This window comes from Gracilinanus agilis, chromosome 1 (genome assembly GCF_016433145.1).
Source record: "Gracilinanus agilis isolate LMUSP501 chromosome 1, AgileGrace, whole genome shotgun sequence".
NCBI classification, from domain to species: domain Eukaryota; kingdom Metazoa; phylum Chordata; class Mammalia; order Didelphimorphia; family Didelphidae; genus Gracilinanus; species Gracilinanus agilis.
In genome coordinates this window covers 789,502,404-789,529,691 of record NC_058130.1, presented here as the reverse complement: position 1 = coordinate 789,529,691, position 27,288 = coordinate 789,502,404, and the positions used below count along the sequence as shown (strand labels likewise).

At 44.7% G+C, this 27,288-nt stretch overlaps 3 protein-coding genes across 3 annotated transcripts in view; 2 read left to right on the top strand and 1 right to left on the bottom strand.

The window, feature by feature from the left end:
- LOC123230488 (vomeronasal type-2 receptor 26-like) overlaps positions 1-27,288 on the top strand; it is an 817,179-nt gene that overhangs the window by 302,624 nt on the left and 487,267 nt on the right. The window lies entirely within an intron of this gene.
- LOC123232582 (putative zinc finger protein 66) lies at positions 5,386-13,406 on the top strand. Its single transcript, XM_044658995.1, has 3 exons — positions 5,386-5,530; positions 6,309-6,383; positions 11,650-13,406. The coding sequence occupies exons 1-3, from the start codon at positions 5,386-5,388 to the stop codon at positions 12,450-12,452; spliced, it is 1,023 nt and encodes a 340-aa protein (XP_044514930.1). The 3' UTR covers positions 12,453-13,406.
- Positions 22,859-27,288, bottom strand: part of LOC123245979 (glutathione S-transferase theta-1-like) — a 14,261-nt gene continuing 9,831 nt past the window's right edge. Inside the window, exons 5-6 of the mRNA XM_044674949.1 lie at positions 26,742-26,918; positions 22,859-23,151 (exon numbers count right to left, since the gene is read on the bottom strand). Of these exons, the coding sequence (XP_044530884.1) occupies positions 22,960-23,151; positions 26,742-26,918 (369 nt within the window). The 3' untranslated portion in view covers positions 22,859-22,959. The remainder of the gene's footprint in view (positions 23,152-26,741; positions 26,919-27,288) is intronic.

The window sequence follows — 27,288 nt, the reverse complement described above, 5'->3', positions numbered from 1 at the left end:
GGCCACTACAAATTTGTGCCACCTAATTATACCTGAGAGCCTGCTGTAGCAAGGCCATTCTTTAACACCTCCCTAAACTGATTCACTAGCTCACTATGCACATCCCCCATTCCAATCTTTGTGGTCTGGCCTGAAACCTCCCAGAGAAATCCCTGTCTACCCTCCTGGCTGAAAAAAAAAAAAAAAAAAAAAAGCTTGGGGCCACTTCCTGAGAGCTCCCTCTTCTTTCTCCCCTTTTTGGTCCACATCACTCATAAAGCTTCTCCCTCTATCTCCTTCCCTCTCCTATCATACTGAAAGATTGTTCAAAGAAAAAGACTGGGCAAAGCTCTTCCGACTCAACTGACTTTATTGTGAGATGTTCACATCACGAGTCGGGGTCTACAGAGGCACCCAGCGTGATGGGAGACCCCCTAGTAGCACATCTGACAGATTATTTATACAACCATGCAAGAACTAGATGCTGCTTCTTTTGCTGGGGAGGACAGAGCTTTTCCTTCCCCCCTGCTTAGGAAGAAGGAGGGTATGACATGAATAATGATGCCATGTGAGGTATCACAAAACTGCAAATCACAGGAAAGAGGGTGCTGGGTGCCACACCTAGGTCAGAGGAGAGGACCCTGAGCCTCATGCCCTCCTGTCTAACCACATGTTATCAGGAGCTGGGGAAATGGTCCTGGACACTGAGGATATAGTGCTTTGAGTCAAGGAAATATTGTATGCTGCAGGGTATTTTTCTCATGAGGACCGATCTTATTTCTATTACAATCTCACAGTAGGATTATGATTTTTAACTATTTTTTTAAAACCCTTAGCTTCCAAGCCTTAGAATCAGTACTTTATATTGGTTCCAAGGCAGAAGAGTGGTAAGGGCTAGGCAGTAAGGGTTAAGTGACTTGTCCAGGGTCACACAGCTAGGAAGTATCTGAGGCCAGATTTGAACCTAGGACCTCTTGTCTCTAGGCCTGGCTCTTAATCTGAGCCACCCAGCTGCTAGTGATTATTCTTATACTCAGTTATTCAATCAACTAACAACTGGGACTATCAATTATTATTAAATCAGCAGTTATAACTTAACTTTCAGTTTATCAATTACCTACCACATAGCAGAATCATTAGCAAAAGCATTTGGAAGATAATTGGCGAAAATTCCTGTTTTATAAGATGGATTTGCCATCCTGTGAAGGCCAACCCCTCTCTATGCACCCTTGACCTTATTTGGAGGCTGTTTATTAATTTATCATTATTAAATAATGAAAATGGGTTGGAGAGAGAAAAGGCACAATCACATGGCCGGTTGCCTAGCTAATCTGAGTCCGTCACTCATCTAACTAGCAAAGAGGCCAGGTGAGCTGTGGAGAGAGTGTCTCCCTAGTTGGACAGCCTTGACCTCAGCCCAGGTCAGACCAGTCTTTCAGATACCAGGAGTCACATGGGAGGAGGCAAGCATCTTCTGGGACACCAGGGAGCCACAAGAGCGAGTGCCCAATCAAAAGGTGGGACTGAGGCTGAAATGGATTTTCAAAGCTTTCCCTTTGAAAAGGTGGGGTGCAAATTTATATTTCTCCAATGGCACAGTGCATAGGGGCAGTGATGGCAAACCTTTTCCAGACCACCTGCTGTGCCACCTCACCCCACCCTCCCCAAACTGGGAAGGGAGGAAGCACTGCCATTGGGCTGCTGGGCAGAGAGACAGGTGATATGACAGAAACGTCAGACGTGGAAGAAGAGGCAGAAGGGAGCCGTTCCCCTGTCTTCTGATAACAAACTCTAGTGGTGGGGGGTGGCATAGGATTACTAGTTTAGGATGTGATTAGAGCCGAGTTCAAATCCTGTTTCAGCCACATATTAGTGTGACCCTGGGCCTATTTTCTCTCTGTAAAAGCCGGTAGGTAGCCTCTCCCTCCCAGGGGCCTTGGAAGCAGGAAAAGACTCATCCTCCCCAAAGCTCTTTGACAACCTTAAAGCCCCGACATAAATGCTGGTTGCAATCATCCCTATTCATCCAACTTCGATCTCTCAGTAACCTCGGCATCCTGGCTTGTTGGGTACAAACACCCCCGCGCCTCGGCCTCCGCCACCCTCACAAAGCCTCTGTACTCCGAATGCGTCATTGCTCTCCCCACTCCGGCCAGGCCTCCCCTCCCCCTGCTCCAGACCCCTGGAGCTCCCGGCGGCTCCGGATGGAAGCCACAGTTTGGCATTCCAAGCCCGTGGCCCCCGGCCTCTTCTCACCTTTGCAGGCTTCCTGCATTCAGCTGGGGCCTACTAGGTCTGTGTGGGAGCCATTACAGTGCGGACTCGCCCCCACCCCCCTCCGCGGGAGCCTCCTCTTCCCCGTCACAGCTGGGCCCTTAATGGACACCCCGGGGGCCAGGGTGCCCCTGTCCTAGCGTTAGTCCAACTCCCTAGGGCCACGGGGTTGGCCTCGGGTGGTCGGGCTGGGGCCCAGAGCCTCCCGTTCCTCAACGAAGACCTCTAAACTAAATTCTCCGGGAACATGGGCCTAGCACAGTAAACGAGAGCCCTTTAGGGATTCCCGTTCCCCTACCCCGCCCCCTGCCAATCATCTCGGTTGCCATAGATGCCCAAGGCAGGAAGGAACAAAGGCGGGTGTACATGTCACTTCCGCCCCGCGGTGGTCCTCCCCTTCCGGTCTTCGGACCGCTGTCCAGGCCTTGGCTCTGCTGCGTGTCTGCCGCCCAGGGGCCTACCCCTACAGTTGTGTCCTTGATCGGACCGAGGCCGATCCCCGGGGCAGAGAAGGCGATCGCGCCGTCGGCGTCTGGCTTCAGCGCTTCGGCCACCCCGGTGGGTTTTCCGGAAGCTGTGCGTACGTCCTGCGCCGTTGGGGTCCGTAGCCTTTGTGGCCACGCCTCTTCCGTGAGCGCCTGTGCTTATTGGACTGTCTGAGGGCGGCAATAGCCAATCAGAAGCGTCTCTGTTTCCCCGCCCCCTCCCTGAGCCTCCCTGAGGCTACTGGAGGCGGTGCCGCAGCTGGGCTCTCGGCCCCCCGGACCCTGGCCACCCCCTCCGGTCCCTGTTCCCTCCTGCCCTCCAGGCACTGTACGAGCCTCCGCCTGCAGTGTCCGGGGCGTGCTACTGAGCGCTAGGGCAATGTGGTCGGCTTTGCTTTGCAGCTGCGGAGACTGAGGCCCGCGGAGGGTCAGTGACTCGCGCAGGGTCACACTCCCGGTAAGTGTCTGAGTTGGAGCACGGGTCCAGATCCCTGCTCGGCCCCTCCACGTGTGCAGGCCGGGTTTAATCCGTGCTCTGTCCAGTCATTCATTCTTTTATTGGGGGGCAGTGCCATTGTACGCAGTCGGTGTTCCTAGCTGCTGCCCGTTCTCTCCTTTCTTCTTCCTGTGTGCCTGTAAGCCTCTGAGGGCAGAGTCTGCTTCGGACTTTGCCTTCTCAGGGTCGTGCACCCGGACTAGCACACAGCAGGCACTTCCTCGGCGCTGGCTGATCGACTAACGGATCCCGAAGGGCAGCCCTCTTGGCAGCTGGCCCTGGTAGCCTTTCCTTCCCCGAGTGGGTGATGAAGGAATGGGCAGTCATGCTGAAAGCCGGGGCCCACCAGGCCCGGGGTTGTCCTTAGGTTTGGACACAGTTCTTGGTCTGACCCCTTAGAGACCGTGCAGTAGCCCAGGTGAAACTGAAGGGAAGAAGCATCAACAGAGCCCCCCTGTGGGCCAGGCACTGTGCTAGATGCCTCACAAATATTCCTTCGTTGAAAGGTGATGACAGCCTGGTGGGGGTGGGGGTGGGGCGGGGCTGGAAGTGGAGACAAGGGAAGACTGGAACCAGAATTGTTGGCCAGCAAGGTTGGCCTTGGGGAGAAAGGAGCTGAGGGCCACCCTTTGGTTCGGAACCTGGGAGAAGTGGAAGATGGAAGAGGAAAGGATCAGAAACTTGTTCTAACTTGTTCTCTTTCCCCCAAAGGCCCCCACCCCCCATCTTCCTATTTTACCTATCACTGTCAAGGATAGCATCTTCCTTAGTCTCAACCTGGGTATCATCCTCAGCTGCTTCACTCTCTAATCATCCTTCTCTGTTGCTTTCTGACTGCTTGCCCTGCCTCAAGTCTCTCCTCCATTCAGGCCTTGAAGCTCAGATGTGACCATGTCACTCCCCTACTCTATAAACTCCAGTGGCTCCCAATTGCCTACAGAATCAAGGATAAAGTCTTCTCTTTGGCAGCAGAGCTTTTCAGTCTTGCTTCTTCCCCCCTCCTCACAATTTTCCCCCTACTATGAACAATTTTTGCTAATTTTCACACAAGCCACTCCCATTCCTGCAACATTCTTCCTTCTCCCTTCCATACCTCTTGGTTTTCTCAAAACTCACCTCAGATTCCCCCTCTGCAGAAAGATGCTGAAGCCTTCCCCAACCCAGCCCCCAAGATCACCTTCCATCTGCTTCCATTGGGCCCAATTATTCCCATGGGGTGTCTTTGCCACCCTGACCGCTTAATTTTCCTTCTCTTTGTATCGGTAGCACAGAGTAATTAATCACCAAATTGTTGTTGATTGATTCGGAGGTATTTGGGAATTAGACTTAGGTAGAAAGACTTCCTGAGATGGGGAACTCTCCAAATGCTGAATAGCGTCCAGGCTCCCCCTCACCATAGGTTGGTGCTGGGGTTGGATTCTTTAGAGCACTGAATCAGTCACTTTTACCTCTGAAATTCCTTGCTTCTTTGGTTTATTATTCCCAGTGTTTGACTGAGATATGTTTGTTAGATTTGATTTTTTAGGTTAAAGGCAAAGAAAGGAATTGTGTTAATAACTGAGTTCCAATTGATCTGAAGTGGTGCAGTTTGGGAGAAATGACAAGGTGGATGTTTGCTCTCCAGTGGAAATGACTCATGATTCTTAGTGGACAATGTGTGCTGTTTTTGCTGATGTCATACTATTGATGTTAGTGTTGCCCTTCTAGGTATAAGTAGACGTTCAGCATTTCCTATAGATTCTCATGGGCTCCTTTGGGGGAGATAACTAGTAAGGCTGACTTTGACCAATACAGCAAGGTGTTAAATGAACAGTTTGAGTCACAGTTTTGTGATGGTGGCTATTCCCATTAGCCTTTCTGAAACCCATTTTTCCCATCTGTAAAATGGGGAGAGCAAGTCATTGCAGCCCCAGCCTTAACTGGTGTTGTTGGCAAAGTACTTTGTAAATTTAAAAAGGCCCGAGTAGCTATGATACACTCTACTATTTACATGATTCAGAATCTCACACTAGCTGAATTACTTAGTGGGTGCTTAGTAAATGTGGGGCTTGGAACCCTGAAGTTTAGGTGCTCTGAGCAATTCTCCTAACTGTCCTGCCACTTTCATTTCTCCTCAGATCCATGTGAAGAATGACCGCTGGGCAAGCACGAATGACTTTAGTGTTTCAGGAGTCAGTGACCTTCAAGGATGTGGCTGTGGACTTCACCTGGGAGGAGTGGGGGCACCTGGACCATGCTCAGAAGGAGCTTTACCGGGAGGTGATGCTGGAGAACTATGGAAACCTGGTCTGCCTGGGTAAGGATGACTTCCCTGGAAGCCAGGATCTGTCTAGGGGAGGGTCTTGGCTTTCTCACTTAGTGAATACTGTGGCGGGTCATCAGGGTTTAGCACTTATGGTTGGGCCTGCAGAGACCAGATGTTGCTCATTCTTTTGTGGCCAGGAGCCACGGCACACATGCTCCATGGTTCCAAGTGGGAGGTGTTTGATTTTTGGACTGGAAACCCTCAGCTTCTTTGTGTTGGCCCTGGATTTGGGCCTCCTCAACTCCCTCTTTCCTTGAGGCAGAGGTTTTTCCCTCAGGTCCCAGTATCAATACTTGAGGATCTGAAAGGTCTCCATCCTATTAGTGGAAGTACATCAAGTGAGCCACCAAGCTCAGCACTACCCTGACAAATTTCCTGCGATTTTCTAAGAACACAACCAGAACATTCTTAAGAAGTCTTTTCTTGGGGGCAGCTAGGTGGTTCGGTGGGTACAGAGGCAGGCCTAGAGGCAGGAGATCCTAGGTTCAAATCTGGCCTCTAGTAATTCCTAGCTGTGTGACCCTGGGCAAGTCACTTAACCCCTATTGCCTAGCCCTTACCACTTTTCTGCCTTAGAACCAATGCACAATATTGATTCTAGGATGGAAAGCAAGGATTTAAAAAAAAAGTCTTTTCTCCTGCCTTCTGGGTCTTCCTTTCATGCCTGCCTCTCATGGGAGGATTGGGGTTTAGGGGAGGATAGAATCCTGATGTGACCCTTAGTGCTCTTCACTTTGCCATTGAGCAGGCCTTGCCGTTTCCAAACCAGATGTGATCCATCAGCTGGAGCGAGGTGGAGCACCGTGGTGTCCAGAGGGCTACATCCCAGAAAGCAGTCATGCAGGTGAGTGGGGGACAGCTAATTATTCAGAGCAGTTCAGCATTGGAACATTCTACTCGTGTAATAAGCCAACGATGAAGTGACTAAGGAAACAAAAGATTCGATCTTCTGGGCATGGCATTTAGGAAGCAATGCATGCCAAGGGTCCAGCAAGTTGGGACCAGGCCCCTTTTCAGCTTAGGGCAGGACTCTAAATGCAGGGGGAAACAGACTTTTTATTCATTAAAACAATTACTTAAATAAGGCCAGTTGGTTAAAAGGAAAAATACAATTATTAGGTAAATCTGATTAGGTAACCTAAAACAATTAGGTAATCTAACTGGATGAAAAATTAGGAACTTCCCAAGTTGGGAGGGGGAGTGAACAGGTAGAATTTCTTGAATTCAGGAAGAGAAGTATCCCATTCCTCCTGAAGTATTTGTGAATAATCGAAGGAACATGGAAGCAGTAAAGTTTCTAGATAATACAAATGGGTTGCTTGAGATGTATAATTAAGAGAAAACTCCTTCCATCCATCTTTGGATCATCTGACTGGTCAACACAACCTAGGTCCTTGGATAAGGGTCTCTACACATCACGTACAGGGGGTCCAGTTTCCCAGTCACTCAGGACTGATTAAAATAGTGCCATAAGATTTTCATCCAGTTCATACAATTAAATAAAGCTTTCTCACAGGACAGAATTTGGACTAGGCCCATAATTGAATAGAAGGCAAACTGAGCTGGCTCTAGAATTGAGTCACAAGATGAATTCAGTGGGATTCACTTAATTCCCTCAATTCCCACGACCACTTACTGTCCTAATCCCCTCAGTTTCCTCACCTGAAAGGTGTCTCCAGGACACTCTTGTGAACGTCATGGATCTGGGCAGTCTTTCCCCAGAGAATATCCCTTTATTGGCATCAGGGACCTCACATTGCCAGACAGAAAGGGTAGGAATGCCGTGACTGGGGGAGAGCCCAGCTCCTTATCCTTTCCCATTGGACAGAAGAGCCCTATGGGTGCAAAGATTGTAGAATGCCCTTTGGTCAGAACACAGAACTTACTGCCTAAGGAGTTCTTCTCTTACCTCCCTGGGGATAATTTGTTCTTCCTTTTAAAAATGTACATGGTAACTTGAAGAAAATAATAAAAAGGCTTCTTTGCTTCCATATCCCCTTCCGATCTCTGTTTCTTCTGCTTCTTTTGAAAAATTACATTGCCGTTGTCTTTTTTTTTTTTCATCACAGCTATCTGTCTGTACAGAGCAGATGATTCTGGGTATTTCTACCATCATCATTTCAGATAAGACTCCCTGAATCTCTTCCAATTTGTAGAGAACAGTGGAGGAATGCATTCCTACAGGGTCTTTGGTCAGCTATGACTCAGTCATTCAGCCTTGTTGGTTTTCATCCTCTTCTATTATAGATAAAGCTGCTGTGATTATCTAGAACAGTGATGGGCAAACTTTTAAAGAGGGGGCCAAAGGAAAGGAAATGCTCATCTGTCAGTCTGTTTCTAAGGCAACTCTTTCAAAGTTTAATTGTATTGTATCCTACTCATTGTATTTGTCAGATTAGGAATAATGTCCCGCTGCCTGATAGAACATTTCTGGGGCTGCATCTGGCCCTCAGGCTGTAGTTTGCCCATCACTGATCTAGAAGAAAGAAGTCTTGTTCTCTTTTTAGTTATACTCTCAGGGCACAGACCTGAGATGAGGAGGAAGAAGATAACCATTAAAGCTAACATTTATAGAGCACTCACTAGGTGCCAGCCACGGTCTTCACAACAACCCTGGGATGTAGGTGGTGTTATGTGGGAAGCCAATAAGAGAATAGATAAAAATCTGAGACTCCTCTTTTGACCTCTTTTGTGATTCTTGTGATTTCTTATTGAAAAGTATTGTGGCCTTATTGAAAAGCTTTAAGTTCCTAGCAAACCTGAATTTAAAGGGTTAACACTCTTCCCCTTTGTCCAGGAATGCAGCTGCCTGGTACAGCCAAGACCAAAACTTTAGCAGGGACAATTCAGCCCTGAGAAAATATTCCCTGGCTTGGCTTTCTGATAAGAACCCAGTCAAAATTCAGCCTTGACCTTGTTCTATTCTGAAGCCAATGAGACCTTTTGTGTTTTGATATGACGTAATTTGTAACTTCTGCACACCTGCGAAGTTTCGGGGGGGGGCTTCTTTTGTGTGAAATGAGCCTTGAAATATATATAATAAACTCCATGCTCCTGGAGACAGAGCCAGAAGCATGAGCTAAAAGATCTTCAGTGTCCGTTACTTCCTTATCAACTAAACTGTCCTTATCAGATTATCAGATATGATAAATAGATCTCGAGACTGTTATGATCCCCATTTTACACAGTTGAGGGAACTGCCATCTTTTCTCCATTTGTTTAATAATTTTTATATTTTTATTTAGGTGTTTTTTCATTGTCTTTATCCATGTTTCTTTTGTGCCTCTAATAACTTAATTCTCAAGTATTTGGCATATTTTGTCATTATTATAAATTATATTTCTCTTGAATCATTTCTGGTTTTTGATAGTCATATGCAGAATTGTGAGTGATTTTGGTAGACCTTGTAGATCCCACTCTTCCTAATCACTGTTATCTCAATTAGATTTTTTTTTCCTCCTAAAGTTCTTTGGTTTACAAAATATACCATTATTTCATCTATGAATAGATAGATGTCTTTTAAACTCATTTGCTTCTGCTCATGTCATCCATACTTTATTGCTATTGAAGTATATGCATACATTTTCAAAATGTCAAGGAATAATGGTCAAAGTGGATAGCTCTTCTTGGTGGAAAAGCTTCCAATATTCTTCCACATCACCTTCAGCGTTTGTCATTTTCCTTTTCTGTCATGTTAGGCAATCTCAAAGAGGTGAGGTGGCACCTCCGAGTTGTTTTAATTTGCATTTCTCCATAATCAGGAGTGCTTTAGAACAGTTTTTCATGTGATTATTGCTTGCTTTGATTTCTTCAGGCAACTGTTATTCGGGAAAATCATAAGCTTGTAATGATTTTTCATTTTGTCATTTGGCATGCTTGATTGTCTTACTCTTTGATTAAAATTATATTCTTTGATTATAAGAGATTCTTCTATTATGAATAATTTTCAACAGATTGGCAGTAATTATAATGTTAGATGGTGCCTGAGCTAAGCTTTAAAGCATAGAAGTGAATTCTACAAGGTAAAGGTGAGGAAGAAATATATTCCAGCCCTTTGCAAAGTCACAGAGGTGGGAAATGAAATGTTATGTATGAGGAACTGGTAATGAGTTATTCTGAATGATATAGAGGTCTTAGAAATAAGGCTAGAAAGGTAGGCGGCTGCCATATTGTCATGAGTTTTAAATGCCAGGCAGAAGAGTGCATTTTATTGTAGAGGCAATAGAGAGCCACTGAAGATTTTTGGAATACAGAGTGAGTTGATCAGATCTGAGTTTTAGGGATATTAATTTAGCAGCTAAGTGCAAAGGATGGATTGAAGATAGCAAAGACCAGAAGCATGGAGACCAATTAAAAATTATTAAATAGTTCAGTGTGAGACATTGAGGACTGGACTAATGTGAGAGATGTGTGATGATAAATCAGCAAAGGCAAATAAAACAGAGGGTCAGAGTGGTAATAAGAGACCATAGAGAGATCAGTGACAGTGACAAGTAGTGTTACAACAGCACACAGCCAAGGGCAGATCCCTGAAATGTTTCACTAGATTTATATCAAGCCATTGACGAGTGTTTTCTGTGTCTGGCCATTCAGACAGAGCTGAATTCCCAGAAGAGTACTATCCTGTAGCCCTGGCTCCATGGAATTTACAAATGAAAAGGGATTTGAATGACCATCCTGCCTTGCTCGTAACTGGAAAATCCACTTTTATGTGATATCTCCTTGATCATCTAGTTTTTGCCTGGGCACATCTAGGACAGAGGAACCAATTGCCACCATAGCTTCCATCTCCACTTTTGGTTAGATTTCATTATTAGAAAGGGTTTCCTTTGCCCCAGTTAGATTTGTCTCTTTTTACTCTTTCTGTCATCCCCTTTGTTATCTTACTTACTGTAATCCCTTACTGTTATCCTCTTTGAGCCTAAGTAGAACCCATTAAATTGATTCCTCCAAATACTGCAAACACAGCTTTCATTTCCATTTCCTAACCTTCCATCAAGTGTTCTTCAGCTGAAACATTTTATTTACCTAGGAGCCTATTCACAAGGACCTTTATTATCTGAGTAATGAGTCTGAGAACAGGAGGAACTCTGAAGTGCCTTCATAACATCCCCAATACATAGATCCGGACCAGAGTTAGGCAACAACGTTAGGTCTCTGAAGGCGTGTGTGACTCTATACCTACCCAGCAGGCTCAGAGAGTTGGAAATGAGCACATGCCCTGCTGGGAGTTCCTGGGAAAACAAGTCTACTATTGCCCTACTATTTAGAGCTGTGGGTTGGTAAATGCACTCCTTTGGAAGATCATCGAGGACTTTCACGAGAAGAACATTGTTTAACCTGATAATTACACTACTTACTAGGACTAGGGCCTAAGCCTGGTGGTGTTAAGATTTGCCTCATGAAAATGATCCTAGCTGCAACCTACATGGGGGGGGTGGGGGAGGAAGGGAGAGAGTCCCCATTCCCTTTAAAATTGTGGTATGTGAACATAATTGGATATTGTTATGCTATATGAAATGATAGGAAAAATGCAAAAAAATCTGAGATTCAAAGTAGAAAAAAAATGTATGCTGACAATATGCTAATCAAAGTGGCAAAAAAAATCTTAAAATACACATAAAAGAAAAAAGCCACACATTCAGGGAACAAAATATATTTAACTGTTTTATGTCTTTCAGATTGGGACAGTAGGCCTGAAATCAAAGAGTCATCTCCAAAGTTGGACATTTCTATAAAAGAGTCATCCAGTGAAATACTCACAAGGGGTGGTCTCTCTGTCTCTAAATTGAGAGATGCCAGGGAGTGTGATGCTAGATTAGAGAGACAGCTGAGCCAAGAGGACAGAGATTCTAAACCAGTAAAACTCATTCAAAGGAAAACTCCCAATCAAGGAAGAAGAAATGAATATAATAAACAGGGCAGAAGCATCAATCTAGAACCAGTCCTTTTTCCGCAGTGGAGAGAATCCACTGAAAAAAGTTTTCATGAGTATGACATGCAGAAGAACTTCAGACTGTATTCAGAGCTAAGAAAATGTAATAGCATCTGCTCAAAAAAGATATTTTCTGTGTATAATAAAAGTGGAAAATCTCCCAATTATAATTTAGAACTTACCAAAAAGCGTGGAATACATGTTGGAGAGAAAAGTTATGAGTGTAATTTATGTGGGAGGATTTTCCGTCAGAGCACAGGACTTATTCAACATTATAGAATTCATACAGGAGAAAAACCTTATAAATGTAATGAATGTGGAAAGGCCTTCCGTCAGAGCTCAGGCCTTATTCAACATCATAGAATTCATACTGGAGAGAAACCTTATAAATGCAGTGAATGTGGAAAGGCCTTCTGCCAAAACTCGGGCCTTACTCAACATCAGAAAATTCATACTGGTGAGAAACCTTATGAATGTAATGAATGTGGAAAGACTTTCCTCCGAAATACTGAATTAACTGAACACCAGATAACTCATACTGGAGAAAAACCTTATGAATGTAGGCAGTGTGGAAAAGCCTTTTGTCAGAGGGCAGAGCTTAGTCGGCACCATAAAATCCATACTGGAGAGAAGCCGTACAAATGTAATGAATGTGGGAAGGCCTTCCGTCAGATAACACACCTTACACAACATCAGAAAATCCACACTGGAGAGAAGCCTTATGAATGCAGGGAATGTGGGAAGACCTTTCGCTACAGCTCACACCTTACTCGACATCATAGAACTCATACGGGAGAGAAACCATATGAATGTTATGAATGTGGGAAAGCCTTCCGCAGGAGTTCTCACTTTAATCGGCATCAGATAATTCATACTGGAGAGAAACCGTATAAATGTAGCGAATGTGAGAAGACCTTTCGCTGGAGCACAGGACTTAGCCGCCATCAGAGAAGTCATACTGGAGGGAAACCTTATTAATGGAAAGGATTTGACAGTCTTCTCCAGTAGTTCATGCCTTATTCAGTATTAGAGATTCGTATTGGAGGGAAGTTGTATGAACATAATCAGCATAGGAATGCCTTCCCTTAGACCATGGAGCTTATTTAAAATCAGCTAATTTGTAGTGGAAGGAAATATGGATAATGCAGAGTATGTGTGTAATGGAGATCCAGGAGAACAGTGCATTCTAATGGTCAGAGGGGAGGAAGAAAAAGGAATGAGGGTGAACAGAATCTTGATGGATATCTAGAGGGATGGATTGCAAAGGTGTTATGGTATTTTGTAGGTTACATTTCATTTGTCTAAATGTAAATGAGTTGCAAAGTGAGTTTAATTATATTAGTGTTCAAAATCATATAGAGGCAGTGGGGTAGTGGAGAAAGAGCTGATCTCAGTGTCAGGAAGACCATGATTCATGATGTCTTGGACACCTACTGGCTGGGTGATGCTGGCCAAGTCATAACTTCTCAGAGCTCCTGAGATGAGTTTCATGACTTAAATTAAGAGAAGGTTCTTCCTCACTGTGAGCTTCCTCTACCTGTGAAAAATTTTGTGTGCAGTGAAGATTTTATTTAAAAAAAAAAAAAGGTATATGTTCAGTGAGCTTTCATATTTGACCACAATCCTCAAAAACTGTCAGAAGAGTTAATCATGCTTCTCTTAGTCTGGAGAAAGTGAAATTCTGACTTATTGCTAAGGCTAATAAGGTTTTTTCCTCTCTGTTTCCATCCCCACCTGTTTGCTCTAGCTGTCATTTCTTATTTTCACATCTTCCAACAGGCTCCCTTCATGGAGATACTCCCCATTGCCTGGAAACATACTGCAAAACGTCTATCTTTGAACCTCTTATCTGATCCATCTCCTTTCCCTTCCTCCCTTCACTTCCAAAGCTGTGGAAAAAGCTCTCTCTTCCCAGTGTCTCCGGTTCCTTACTACCATCACCACCCCTGCAGCACTTTGTAATCCGATTTCTTTCTGATTGCTCTCCTGAAATGGCTCTCCTGTAGGTCACCAAATACAATGACCGATTCCCTCTCAGTTTTTATCAACCTTTGGCTCAATGTTTTCCCCATATCATCATCAATACCACCCTTTCCTTCTGAGTACATTCTCCTTCCACGTCTAAAGATACACACACTTTTTGGTTAATATTGGTATAATTACTTATTTATGTGGATATACTTCCTCATTGAGCAAATGTGAATCGGATCATGCAACCATTATTGGTGTCATCTTATAGATTATAAAACTGAGGCTCTTGGGGAGTGTAGGGTCTGCCTATTTTCTGCCAACAAGTTCCAAGCTACAATGAGATTTGACAGGGCTGCTCAGTGTAAGTATTAAAATGAATGGTTTGGCTAAATATATGAAAATTATAAACCTTATTTATAAAAGGTGGAAAGAGTGAAAGTAGAGAAATACAAAAGGGTAGAGAAGACATTAACCTATCTAACTAAATATTGTTCCAGTGCTTGATTCTGCCAGGACTTCTTAACCTTCAATCAGAATTAAACTATCTCCAAAAGACAGGAAGGGAAAACCAGTTATCCACTCACCCAAGTTCCCTCTAAGAGGAAGGTCAAAACAATGACTGGAACTGAAGGTGACTCCTGAGGCCAACTTTCTTTGAGCCGACCTTCTTCTTGAAGCCAACTTCCTTCTTGGAGTGACTCTTTTCTTGGAGTTCACACTCCACTAGACTCAACTTTTTGAGACTGAGTTCAGGGCTTGTTTTTATGGTGACTTCTTGCCTCCTCCCCTCTTCACAGGGGCCAGTCACTGTTTCCAAATTGTCTAGCACTGCTAGGGGGCAGTGTTTGTGGGAACTACAAACTATTAACACCTTCTGGAGGGGTGAATACTCATCAAAAGAATTCACACTTTCTGAGAGTATGAACAAGTTTCTGACTGAGTTAGAAAAAAGGGTGGAACTCTCCAGGTATCTTGCTGGCTTCTCACCTAGCACTAGGTAGGATGTGAATTCACTAAGTGGTTTGCCAGCTCTTCCACCTAGTTCTAGCTTGTGTTGATTCAAAGTTATTGTTAACCAAAGTGTTAACTCCAACTAGGCAAAGAGAATAAAAGGATTCCCTTTCACGAGCACAAATTCAAAGAGAACAAAGAATTCCCTTTTACATCAGCTAAAGGTCAGCACTCTGGATAGCACCACACCATGCTAATTTTTCATCTTTAACTTCTCTGTCTTCTTTGGCTCATCCTTTTCTTAGCCTTTTAAGTTACATATTTTCTCAAAATTCTGCCCTTAGCTCTCTTCCCTTTGGGAATTAGGAATCTCAATCAGTTTTAGAGCTTCTGATAACACTTCTAAGCAATGCCCCTTCATGTCCAATTGTGATCTTTTGAGCTTAAGATGAGTATTGCCATTTCTTTTAATTGCCCCCAATTTTCCCACTCTTCCATATTGAAAAACTTTGCCGTTGCTTTTGATTCTATACTTCCATCTACTCTGTACATATCTCATTATATACCTGTTTATAAATGCCTCTCTTATTAGAATGTGAGTTCCTTGTGGGCAGGGGCTGACTTTGGTTTTGTTCATATCCCCAGTATTTCTCATAGTGCCTGGTACACAGTTAAGTGCTTAACAATTGATTAAATTGGCAATATTTAAGTTATTTAAAGGCATGGTTAGGGTCTAATGAATTAGGGGTTTATTAAAATTTTATTTTGGGCAGCTGGGTAGCTCAGTGGAGTGAGAGGCCTAGAGACAGGAGGTCCTAGGTTCAAACCCGGCCTCAGCCACTTCCCAGCTGTGTGACCCTGGGCAAGTCACTTGACCCCCATTGCCTACCCTTACCACTCTTCCACCTATAAGACAATACACCGAAGTACAAGGGTTTAAAAAAAAATTTATTTTTAGGATAGGGAGGAGTGGAGAGTGTTTGTAGACAGCAGGAAAGGAGCTGGCATGTAGGGAGATTTGGAAGTTTAGAGAGACAGGTAGTGATTGAATGGAACAATTTGTTGAAGGAGGTAGGGGAGAATGGGATCAGTGGTCCATGTTGGTAAAGAGAAGAGCCATTTCATCAGATGGAAATAAAGCAAGGAGAGAATGGAAGATGGTGTCAAAGAGTTGTGAGATGCATAGAGGAGAAAAGAGAGAATTTGCAATGAATGGTCTTTATTTCCTCTGAATTATGAATTAATATCCTTTATTGTGTGGAGGATAGTATAGAAGACTTGATGAGAGAACAATTGAAATAGCTACTGCAGAGAATGGGATCAAGAACCAGTTGGGGGGTCAATAAAAGTATTTCCTTTTTGCAGTGAGAGCCCAGCAAAAATGAGATAACATACATTTGTAGTGGATTCATAACTTCCTCCAACTCAGTTCAACCCAAGATGCAGATGATATGGATGTTAAGTATAAGCTGGTGTTAGGGTTTGGGACAGCATGAGTGGGATCAAAACAAGGGAATGAGGGATTCAAAGGAGAGGCAAATGTAGAGTTGAACTGGTTTCCTAAAAGGTCAAAATTGGTAGGGAAGGAAAATGAAGCCAGAGCCAGGGTGATGGCCTTGAAGAGTACTGAGTGGAGGGATTATAGGTCTTGGTGAAGTGAAGAATAGGTTTAGGAAGAGTCATAGTACACATTTGTTATATGCCTTCTATTGCCACCTACTGTGCCAAGTTTTGGAGATACAAATATGAAAAAGACTGTCCTTGCCTTCAGGGAACTTACAATTTAATGGGAGAAGACCATACTGAAAAGATGAAAAGATGGGGATGGAGGAGAGGGAGTGTACCCAGCACAGGGGCATGATGGGTAATTCAAAGAATTCCAAAATGAGTACAGCCAGGAGGGATATTCTATCCTATCCCCCTTCTTAAGTGAAGATTGAGGAGTTCATGGCTCCATCCTCCAATCATTGATGAATTCTGAGTAATTGCCAATTGGATATTGCAAGATGATGAGATTAGGAGGTGTAGAGGCACGGTGAAAAAGCCAAAGACATCCCAAATGAATGCAGCTGGGGCAAATGAGATGTTGCTGAGTTAAAGGTGAAAGGCATCACCAGTGATGGAAAGATGAGAAATTACGGTCAGGCCATGGAAATGGAATGATTGTGGTTAACAAGAAGATCACCAAATGAATACTTTTTTATTTCCTATCAATATCCATTTATCAACATCTATTATGTGCCAGCTATTTGGATGCTGGGGATACAAAGAAGAAAATGAATCAGTTCTGCTTTCAGAGAGGTTAAATTTTATGAGAGAAATAGTATATTTATATGTGCATGCACGTATATACACGCATACACATTTGTCTATATACAGTGTGCATTGTCCATCATACATGCATATGTCAATATGCCATATAGGACAATGTGTGTGCTTATACATGCATACTCTATATGTACCTGTGTGTGCATGCAGTCTGTATCTTGTGTGGTATATGTGTGTGTACATGTACATGTATGTTTATGTGTGTATGACTATATCTGTGCATATATGTATGAACATTCCCCACAGAATACACGTGTAGCCAAGACCCACAGAAAGGGCAGTCCATGGTCTCCAGTGCGCATGGGGAGCCATATCTTCGCTCTTGTTATTGTGCTATTTGTCCCTGGCTGGTGATTGCTGAGCTTTGCTTTCTCGGCTGGGCCTACACCAAGGCTTCACGCTGAGAAGTTGCTGCTCCTTCCTTGAGTGTGATATGTCTTTTGGATCCTCCATCTTTCGCTCTTCTCAGCATCTCCACGTTACATTAGGAACATCCCTCCACTGGTTTCATGGTCCCTGCTTTGCATTGCTCCCCATTTCTGCTTTTCTGAGTCACATCATTTCAGGGCCAGTTGCTGGCTGCCTTGGCCCAATCTGCTAGGGCAGCGATGGCGAACCTGTGGCCTGGGTGCCAAAGATGGCACGCAGAGCGCTCTCTGTGGGTACGTGGCTCTCTTCCTCCCCCCTCCCCCGGTTCATTACTAGAAAAACAGAGGGACTTGGGTAGAGGTGCTCCCCGTCCTCACTCCATTGTGGCTGATGACATTTTTCCCCAGCAGCCAGTGGGAAGGCACAGGGGGTAAGGTGTGCAGCTCACAGGTGGCAGAGCTGGAGGGGAGCAGAGCACTCGGGTCACTCCCTTCCCCTTCTCTACACTCTGAGGATATTCCTTACTTTACCTGTCCCTCCACCTAGCAGCCCAATGGAAGCACTTCTTCCCTCCCCCGTGTGGGGTAAGGGTGGGGGCAGTATGTACCCAACACTAGAGGTGGGGGTAGGTGGGCATAGCATTCGGTCTGGGGGCGTGGGGCCTGGCACTCCATCTCTAAAAGGTTCGCCATCACTGTGCTAGTGTATGGTGATTGAAAAACCTTTCATCTAGGCAGGGTAGTTGCTTTTTGGTGATATCCACAGGCTATGAATAATACACTTAGTTTATTAGATTAGTGCTTTTCTCTTAACCCTTTTATATAGTCCTTGAGATTGTGGTTCTTTATCTAAGATCATGATCTCATTTCTTGTAAGAAATTCCCAAGAACTTGACCTTGCTTAGACATGTTGATTGATTGTCTCCTCTCCTTCCAGCACAGACACAGATCCAACTTATTATGATTATCAGCAATGAACCCTCTTAACTTTGATATTTTAATCTGGCCAGTGAAAACTCTTACATTGTCCCTGTATTAGTTAGCTAGTTAGAGCATTAAGGTCCTGTGCTAAGGGCTGAGAATATAAATAAAACAAAACTGTCCCTGTTCTCAAGTTGCTTACTTTCTAATGGGAAAGATCATAGAAAAGAGAAATCAGGCAGGGGTGAGTGGGCTGTGTCTGTGGTTCTTTGATGGCCACTGTGCAGGGGGAATGGGGTGGAGATGGCAGACAATTAGAAAGAATATCAATCAAAACATACAACATTCAAGAGAACTATTGATAAAACCACAGGGTTTCAGAAGTCTACAAAAATTCACGTACTTTAGACAACAAATGAGGTGAACTGACAAGTCTATTGCTGGGTGGGAAATCTTCCACATAAATATCATTGAGATTTGATGAGGTAAAGCCATAACTGCACTACGACCCCAGAATGTGTTTTGGGGGAACCAATAATAAGAAATACTGTTGTAGATCTGATTCTCTCTATCCATAAAGCAGGTCTTGGGGTGGAAATAAAGAGAAGCTTTGAGAAAAGTGACTACTTTCTTAGAATTTGTAATGGAGAAGAAGAGAAACATCTAGAACAGCCTGGTATACACCACATATTTGGGGAAAGCAGCGTTTAGGGAAAAGAGGAGAAACTGGTTTTGGTAGTATGAGTTACCTTAACCACCATACAGGGAGGGACTCCCTTCCACTTGGGGCTCAGACATTAGAACAAAGAGACTGTTCCTCAACCTAGTCAGTGACTCATCCATCTAAAAGACTTGATAGGAGGGGAATTCCCTATTATTGAGGCCAGGGGTTCAGCCCCTCAGCCCTTGCTCTCTTCTTTGAAAGCAGGAATTTCTGCCTGTGTAAGTGCAGCTGCCAAGAGTCCTAGGCCTAGACCTGCTCATGACTTATGAGCCTAAATAGAAGAATCAGTCATCCGGCTCGGTCTATTACCCACGTAAATAGTTCATACAGGTTCTGAGAGGAAACGATTCCAAGCCTCATTACAGGAAGATTTGTTAGCGTCACATTGATACCACTGCTAGAGATGGGTGGTGAGTGTGAATAAGGTCCAGAGACCAGTAGCAAAAGCAGGAAAACTTCTGGGGAGGAATAGGGAAGTGAGAGTGGAATACCCAGGATGGAGGAGGAGTATCTTGGTGAATTAAGTAACACATATCTGAGGGTGGGAGACAACCATGCTGCCAGGATGTTTTGTTCCACTGATGAGGGATAGGAAAGGGCATTTTATAGAGTTCTTCAAAGATGCCCCTCTCACATACGTAATGGTGGGTCTTCTCTCCAGGTTCAAGCCAAGTGAAGAATGACCCAGTGTTCCAATTGGAGGTCATGGGGACAGTGAGGGCTTTAAGCTAAAGAAGAGGATAGGAAGGATGGCCGCTTACCAGGATACACAGTTAGGGAAGACCAAGGCACAGGAGTTCAGAAAGCCAGCTAGTAAGCTCTAATAGCAAATTAAAATTGTTCTAGTTACAACATGGACCTCAGATTGCACAATGGAGTCTAAGAAACAATAAAGGATCTCACAGCAATGTAATTTCTACTATCCGACCCACATACTAAAATTCTATAAAGGAGTGTTCTCAAGAATGAAATCATGGCTTGGTGTAACTGTGCACAGTACAGGGAGGCTGAGGCTGGTGGCTCATTTGGACTTGGTAATTCTGAGCATAGTAGGGCTAAAGTTTATCATTGTCTGACATTAATATGGTGGTCCCTTAGAAGCAGGCCATTAGGCTGCCTAAGGAGGGGGAGTCAGCCCAAGGTGAAAAAAAGAGCAAGTCAAAGCTTCTATCTAAGTAAGGGAATCCGTCTTGTCAGTGACTGCTATACTTCCATATAGCAACATAGGAAACCCAGTCTCAAAAGAACTCGAGCTAACAGCAATAGTGAAATTATGAAAATACAGAGGGAAACAATTTCACTGAAAAAGAGGGGAATTGTTTAAAGAGATTAATGTGTAGGTGAACAAGAAACTATCCAATTCAGTTTTAGTATAAATTATATATATATATAATCTGAAAAGGGATTTACTGCAAAGGGATAGCAAAAAGGATTGGCATGAAACATTCCTCACAAATTAGGGGCTCATTTCTTGTACACATAAAAGTCCCCATGGAGACTGGGTCAAGACAATATCTCCTTTTAATCACTCCTTCAGGATCTAGGAGTTTGTTATGCTTTACAGCTATTCCTTCCCTGTTATTATCTTCTCTTTATTTCCCTCTCTCCCTACTTGCTTTCCTGTTTGATATAGCTACACCAAATTGGTTGTATGTGAATTCAATCCTCTGTCCATTTGAGATGAGAAGGAGAATCAGATCCATTGGCTGCCCACTCCGACAACCTCTTCCTCCAGGTTGATATGCTCTCCTTATATAGTGCAATTATGAGGAATAGTGATTTCTACTTCAATCTTCCTGCTTTCTACCCTTTTGCATTTATCCTTTTGCTTTCCCTTCTCTTTCCCCTCTCCAAACTCTGAGAACACAACCAGTCCACCCTCAGGACCGTGGCTTTTCTTATTTAATCTAATAATATTTAGAGACGTTAAGGTTCAGAAAGTGTTGTGGGGGGCTGGAGATTACCTCTTGGTCTGGGGAGAGTGCCCTTTTAAGAATGACAGACTCCAATGGAAACGCTTTAAAGATAAATTTATTTAGGTTGAATGGTTGGGAGGCAGGGTACAGGACCAACTGTCTCCTTGTTCAAGAGAAAAGTTCAGGATTTTTGTATCCTAAAGGGATGGAGTCTAAGCGACCTGGAAGGGAAGGATGGGAAAGGAGATGAAGAATGAGAACAAACAAATGGGGTAAGCAGGGAAGAATAGGTAACAGAATAGATGCCTTTGGGTCTGGGGACTTAAACATTTATGACATCCTGATCATAAAGTTGGGTCTGGGAGCATAGTACAATTATACATTCTTTATGGCATCCTGATCATGTTACTCATCTCAAGAAACCTTGGAATGTTTGGGATCATAAGTGATGTTTGAGATGTAGGGATCATAAAAGTAGGTAAGTTATCTGGAGGAACCTGATGTGTTTGAGATGTAAACACGAGGCATCCCCTCATGCTCAGATCTTATCTTAAGGATAGTGTAAATACACCCAAAGTTTTGAGGTAGAGGATCCTATGTTTGTTTAGCTGCTACCCCTACAAGATGAATTCCTGATGTAATCTTTGACCTGTTATGTATCTAGGAATTTGGGGAATATGGGGGACCCTGGTGCCCGCTACAAAAGGGCATTTGTATTTTCTCCCACTTTTATAATGATAGAAACACATCATCTAACAGCTCCTTCCAGTTACTCAAATTTTACCTTTCTAGGTTTCTTTTGATTCTTGTGTTTATATTTCATAGTTCCTATTTAGCTCTCATCTTTTCATAAAAATGCTTGCAAGTTTTCTATTGAATTAAAGGTATATTTTCCCTCTAGTAGGATTATACTGAGCTTTACCAGAATAGTTGGTTGAAAACTTGTCTCTTACCTTTTGAAATATTGTATTCCTAGATCTCCTATCATATATAGCAAAAGCTGCCAGGTCTTGTGTCATTCTAATTATAATGCTAGTGTACTTAAACTGCTTTTGTTTTCTAGATGCTTGTGGTGTTTTTTCTTTTTCTTTTTTCTTTGATGTGGGAGCATTACCATTACTAGTTCTGTTTCCAAAGAGATCAAAGACCAGAGAAAAGAACCTATATGCAAAAAATATTTATAGCAGCTCTATTTGTGGTATCAAATACTTAGAAATTGGGAAATGACCAAAGAAGTTGTGGTATATGATTGTGATAGAATACTATTGTGCTATAAGGTCTAAGTTTCCTTCCAAGATAGGAAACCAATTAAAAAATTTTTTTCTCTTACTTTGGAGTTGAAGAAAGCCATTTGAACACTGAATGATGGAGACCACTTCTCCATTTTTCAGAACACCACCTCATCACTCACTCTGTCCTCCCCAAGTATTGTTATTCTTCACTAAAGAAAATATTTGTACATCAGCCCTTGATCTTATTACTGACCACCTAGAAAGTAAAAATATAAGCGGATTTCAGGAAACAGATCAAAAGCTTGGCACAAGGATGTGATAGATGATAAATTCATTCAAGCAAAATGAGAGTAGAAAAGGAAGCTAAAGACAAAAAGGGTCTTTTAAGTTTTTACATGGGGGGTGGAGGAAGAAGAGTGTAGAAGGATGTTCAGGGTAGGTGAGATAATAGTACCTGATGGCAGAGGGAAGGTACAACAGATGAATTCCTCTTTTTGGTTGTTGACAGAGAAGATTGAGGGGTCTTCTTTGGCCAGCTCAGGACAGGATAGACTCCAAGATGCCTGAATAGACAGGATGTGAGGCCAAGATAGGGAAGGGGAAAGTCAGAAAACACTCATCTTGCTCTTGATAGCTCCTATGGGCTCCACTCTCTAGTATGGAAGGTGGCAGCAAAAGGTGATGACTGATTTATAGTCAAGGAGCTCTGATTCTTGATTATGAGAGAGAGAGAGACACATCAGGGCCTGAAGAGCAGCCCCTGTTGTCCTGGCTTTTAGGATCAACCACTTCAAATATCTGTCAGAAACTTAGAACAATATTAAAGGGATCTAGAGAATTTAGAAAGGGAAGCAGCAATCATTCAAAGATAACATTGCTTCAGTAGGAACAGGTCGCACTTCATTTCTAATTTTTAGAGGGGATCACTAAGTGAATAGATCAAGAGGATGCTGTATGAATAGGTCATCTTTATTCTTTATTGAGAGACTGAACAGATTGTGTTTTCAGCTGCCTGGTGTGTGGCCAGTCTATGGAATGGGAGTCAGCACCAGATGGCAGTCTGTCCTCCTCAGCTCACAGCAGCATATCTCTCTTTGTATCAAACGTCCTCACCATGTCAGAGGTCAGAGGGGGTGCATTCTTGAGGGTCATGATATGCTCATGGACCTCATCACAGAGCATCTGACCCAAGGTGCTTTCTACCCTTCCACGCCACCGTTGTATCAAGGGCCGGTTCTCTATGATGTTGTAGCCAGAACTAAGGGCCTGTGGACAGATAGAGCAAAACAAGGTCAGGCATGGAGATGTACAGACACCTGGGAACTCGGGGCAGGTCTGAGAGTTCTGCTGCCATATTATGGCCATAGGCAGGTCCAGAGAGCCTACAAAGGGCTCTTTGACTCTAAGTGCATTTGACAAGGCCATCTCTTAAACCCGCCATGCTGGCCGTCCCTCTGTCCACTCTACAACTGAACTCTGTTGACCTCCTTGCTGAGCTCATCCTCTTTCTCCTCCCAGCCTCTAAACTCTGTCTTCCTTCTGACTTCCCTGTGCTCAGTGACTCTGGATCACAACCGAGGTGTCCGCTTCAACTCCTCAATCTCTTGCAACCCTCTACCCAATCAAGTGCTAAATCCATTGGATTTTCCCTTTACATTCTCTTCTCCGACCACCCCAGAATGTGCCCCTATTGCCTCACCCCTGTACCATGGGAATAACCTTTCAGTTGGTCTCTCTTCCTCAAATGTTTCTGTACCCCAGTCCGTTTTCTACTCAGCTGAAAAGCTGATTTTCCGAAGATAGACGTCCCACCTTCTAAGGAAGCCTTTCCTGATCGCCTTTCGCTCTGGTGACCAGTCACCTCCAACCTAACCTGTCTGTAGCCTGTGGCCACAGTTGTATGAGGCAGTATCTGTACCCAGCATGTGGGTCAATGGTGCTGGCCCTGTGCCATCCTGGGCAGGTGCTGAATAAGTGTTTGTTGGCTTATCCTGCTGCTTCGTGCTTTAAATACTCCATCTTTGATGTCCCTGAGCTGGTGCTGGCAATCCAGGAATAGAACTCTTTCTCTCTTAAAATCCCTAAGTAGGGATGAGGCTGCCGGGGCACAAGAGTACCCCGAGCACTGAGCCTGGAGTCTGGAAGATAGGAATTCAAATCCAGCCTCAGATACTTCCTAGCAGCGTGACCCTTGGCAAGTCACTTCACCCAGAGCTTTGTCTCAGTTTCCTCAGCTGTAAAATGGGATGTAGCAGGGACCTCGCCAAGTGGTTGTGAGGATCAAGGATCCCCTGTTTGTAACTGGCATAGCATGGCACCTGGTTGGCACCACGTCGATGCTTCCTCTCCTTCCTTTCCCTCTCCACTCAAATCCTCCCTGGAGGAGGAGACCTTCCTTAGTTTTCCTCAGTTGCTGGAATCTTTCTCTTCTCGGTTATCTTATATCTGCTCTGTCTTTATCCGTCTCTACCTAATTCTGCCCATCTTTTCTCTCCGCTTTCTATGAACTCCTGGAGGAGACACAGAAAGGGGCACCTCTATAGAAGCTCCTGTGTGCCAGACAGTGGGAGAGGGGAGCGCCTTGCCATCGAGCTCATTCGGTCCTCTCCCAGCCCTGCAGGCATCCTGCTTTTGCTTTCTTTGGGTGCCCGCCACATGCGGCGGTGCTTCCTGAGGGGCATCTCGGCGAGATGCCAAGCTCTTTGCCACGAGGGCCTGCTCTCTAGCCACATCTCACACCGTTCAGGGAAGACCTGAGGGAGCTTCTCGTGTACCTTCAAAGGCCAGTACTGAGTCTGCATATGAGATCCTGCTGACAAATGCCGAGTGGGAGATCCAACAACTGGCTGTAAAGACCAGGAATGTCTGTTATGAAGTATTATTTGTTGTGAGGTCCTTAGAACATGTTGGAGTCGCTACACCGGGGATTTCGTCCCTAGTCCTCAGGCATTCTGGAGCCGGGAGACCCTCGCCTTTCTCTTTGTCCTTGACTGATCACTGCTTTTTCTAGATGCTTTCTTTTAACTGGTGTAAATCTTCTTTTGCACATTGCTCAGTATCACTCACCCTAACTCTATCGCCAGATATGTGGTACCAACCAGGGAGTCGTAAGGATGGACAGTCGGGGCTGGGGTCCCCATGCAGCAGCTTCCTCGGGGCTCTCCAAGTAGCAGAAACCTTGTATCGAGGCCCTCATCAAAGTCCCAGAAAAGGATGAACCTTTGCCAGGTATCCTGGGCCATGCTCACAGGGGGAGTAAAACTTGAAGGAGCCCAAGAAGGGCCTCCATTCCATAATTAAAAAAATAAGACCATATAAACCAATCCTGAGGTACCATCTCACATCTATCAGATCAGACAGAATGACAGAAAAAAAGAAAATGGTGTGGAAAAGCAGGGACACGAATGCATGTTGTGAAATGACAAACAGGAGGAGATAAAAAAAAAAACAACTGGAAAGACTTCTCTGAACGGATGCAAAGTGAAGTGAGCAGAACCAGGAGAACAAGGAATGCAGGAAAGGAAATGCCGCTCGATGATCAGCTGGGAAGGACTAAACTATCAGCAGCAAAACAAGGTTCCAAGATAACCCCAAGGGCTATCCACAGCCAAGGAGGACTGCTGGAGTCTGGCCGCACATCAAAGCACGCCACCTTCCACGTTATTTCCCTCGTGATGTTTTTTATTGTATGTGAGATGGCATGGAAATATGTATTGCATGACAGCATTGACATAACCTATATAAGACTATTTACTGCCTCTTGGAGGGAGGGAAAATCTGAGTCTTAAAGTGTCATTTTTCTACATGTAATTAATAAAAAATAAAGTCAAATATTTAATAAAAAGGAAAAAATACAGGAATTAAAGGAAAAACAATAGGATCACAGATCTAGGACTTAAAGGACCGCTGGGGTCACCTGCTCCAATGGTGTCGTTCTACAGAGGAGGGAGTGTCTGTTCCCCAAGATCCCAGGCAGTAGGCGGCTGAGCCGGGGTTCTCACCCAGAGCCAGCATTGAGGGGACTCCAGGAAGCGGGAGGCAAGGGCCTTCCTGCCCCCCGGGAGCTAGCGTGAACACTAGCACTACAACTCTCTCCTGTGCTCCTGTCACATTTCCAGCATTTGCACTCTTACAGAGCCTCTGCTCCAGGTTCCTAAGCCCATATGGACAGAACTGGAAGGGCAACATTTTAAAGATAAACTGAGGCTCAGGGAAATGGGACGCCTCATCCAAGGTGGCCCAGGGAGAGCCGCCGTCAGCATTTTGGAGCAGAGACGTTCTTTCCCTTCCGCTCTGATCGCCCTGAAGCGGACCTCGTGGGGGATGGCTGGCTCAGAGGTCTAGTTTTCTAACTCTCGGGGCATCCTTTCCAGGTTACTCTCCAAGAGGACTGGATCGGTTCACAGTTCCACCAACAGTGTATGAGCGACACTTGTCTTTGAAAATGTAAATGCTTCTAAAAGGATGCAGGCGGCAAAGTTATCATTGAAGGAGCCCCCGTGTGAATCAGTGGGTCAGGATGCTTTTCCCAGGGCTGACTCCAAGGAAAGGGCATTTGAATGGGAGGGAAAAGGAAGGAAGAAGGGAAGGAGAGAAGGCAGGATTTACCAAGTGCCTCCTATACATCAAGCCCTGTGCTAAGTACTCTGCAAATATCTCATTTGATTCTCACAACCACCCGTTTATTACCTCCGTTTTATAGTTGAGGAAACAGAGGCAGCTTGAGGTAAAGTGACTTGCCCAGGGTCACACAACCAGGCAGTGTCAGAGGCTGGATGAGTACTTGGGGCTTTCTGACGCCCCATGTCAGGCCTTCCACAGTCCCCCAGCTCTGCCCAGCCCTCAGCCATGGGTACCTGCACCACATCCTCCAGAGCCACCAGATCAGCCAGGGTCAGCCTCTCCCCCACGAGGAAGGCCTTGTTCTGCAGGAACTTCTTCACCAGCACGCCCAGAGTACGGGTCAGCTCGACGGTGGCCTCCTCCACCTTGCTCTCGGGCACGTCACACTTGAAGAAGTGGGGGATCAGCAGCTGGGTGACGAGAGGGGAGCAGAGGCTCAATGTGAGGGGGCGACGCACCATCCCTCCCCAGCTCTACCCGGCTAACGTGCTCAGGAGTCAAGAGGTCCCATCCCTGCTGTTGAGGGGTCCGGGGGGGGGCCCTTGTCTCCTTTTCCCAAGGGAAGGAGGGCGAGGGAGCTCTGCTGACAGGCCTGCCAGGCTGGGGAGGAGCCTGGGACCTCCTGGGAGGCACAGATCTCAGGCGAGGCTGCTCTTTTCAGGGCCACGGGAGGGCTTAGAGAAGGGAGTGATTCTCCCAGGGTCACAGAATAGTCAGGTTCTGATCCCAGCACCCCAGTCACCCTCACGCTGGGCTCTGCCGCCTCCTCCTCCTCCTCTT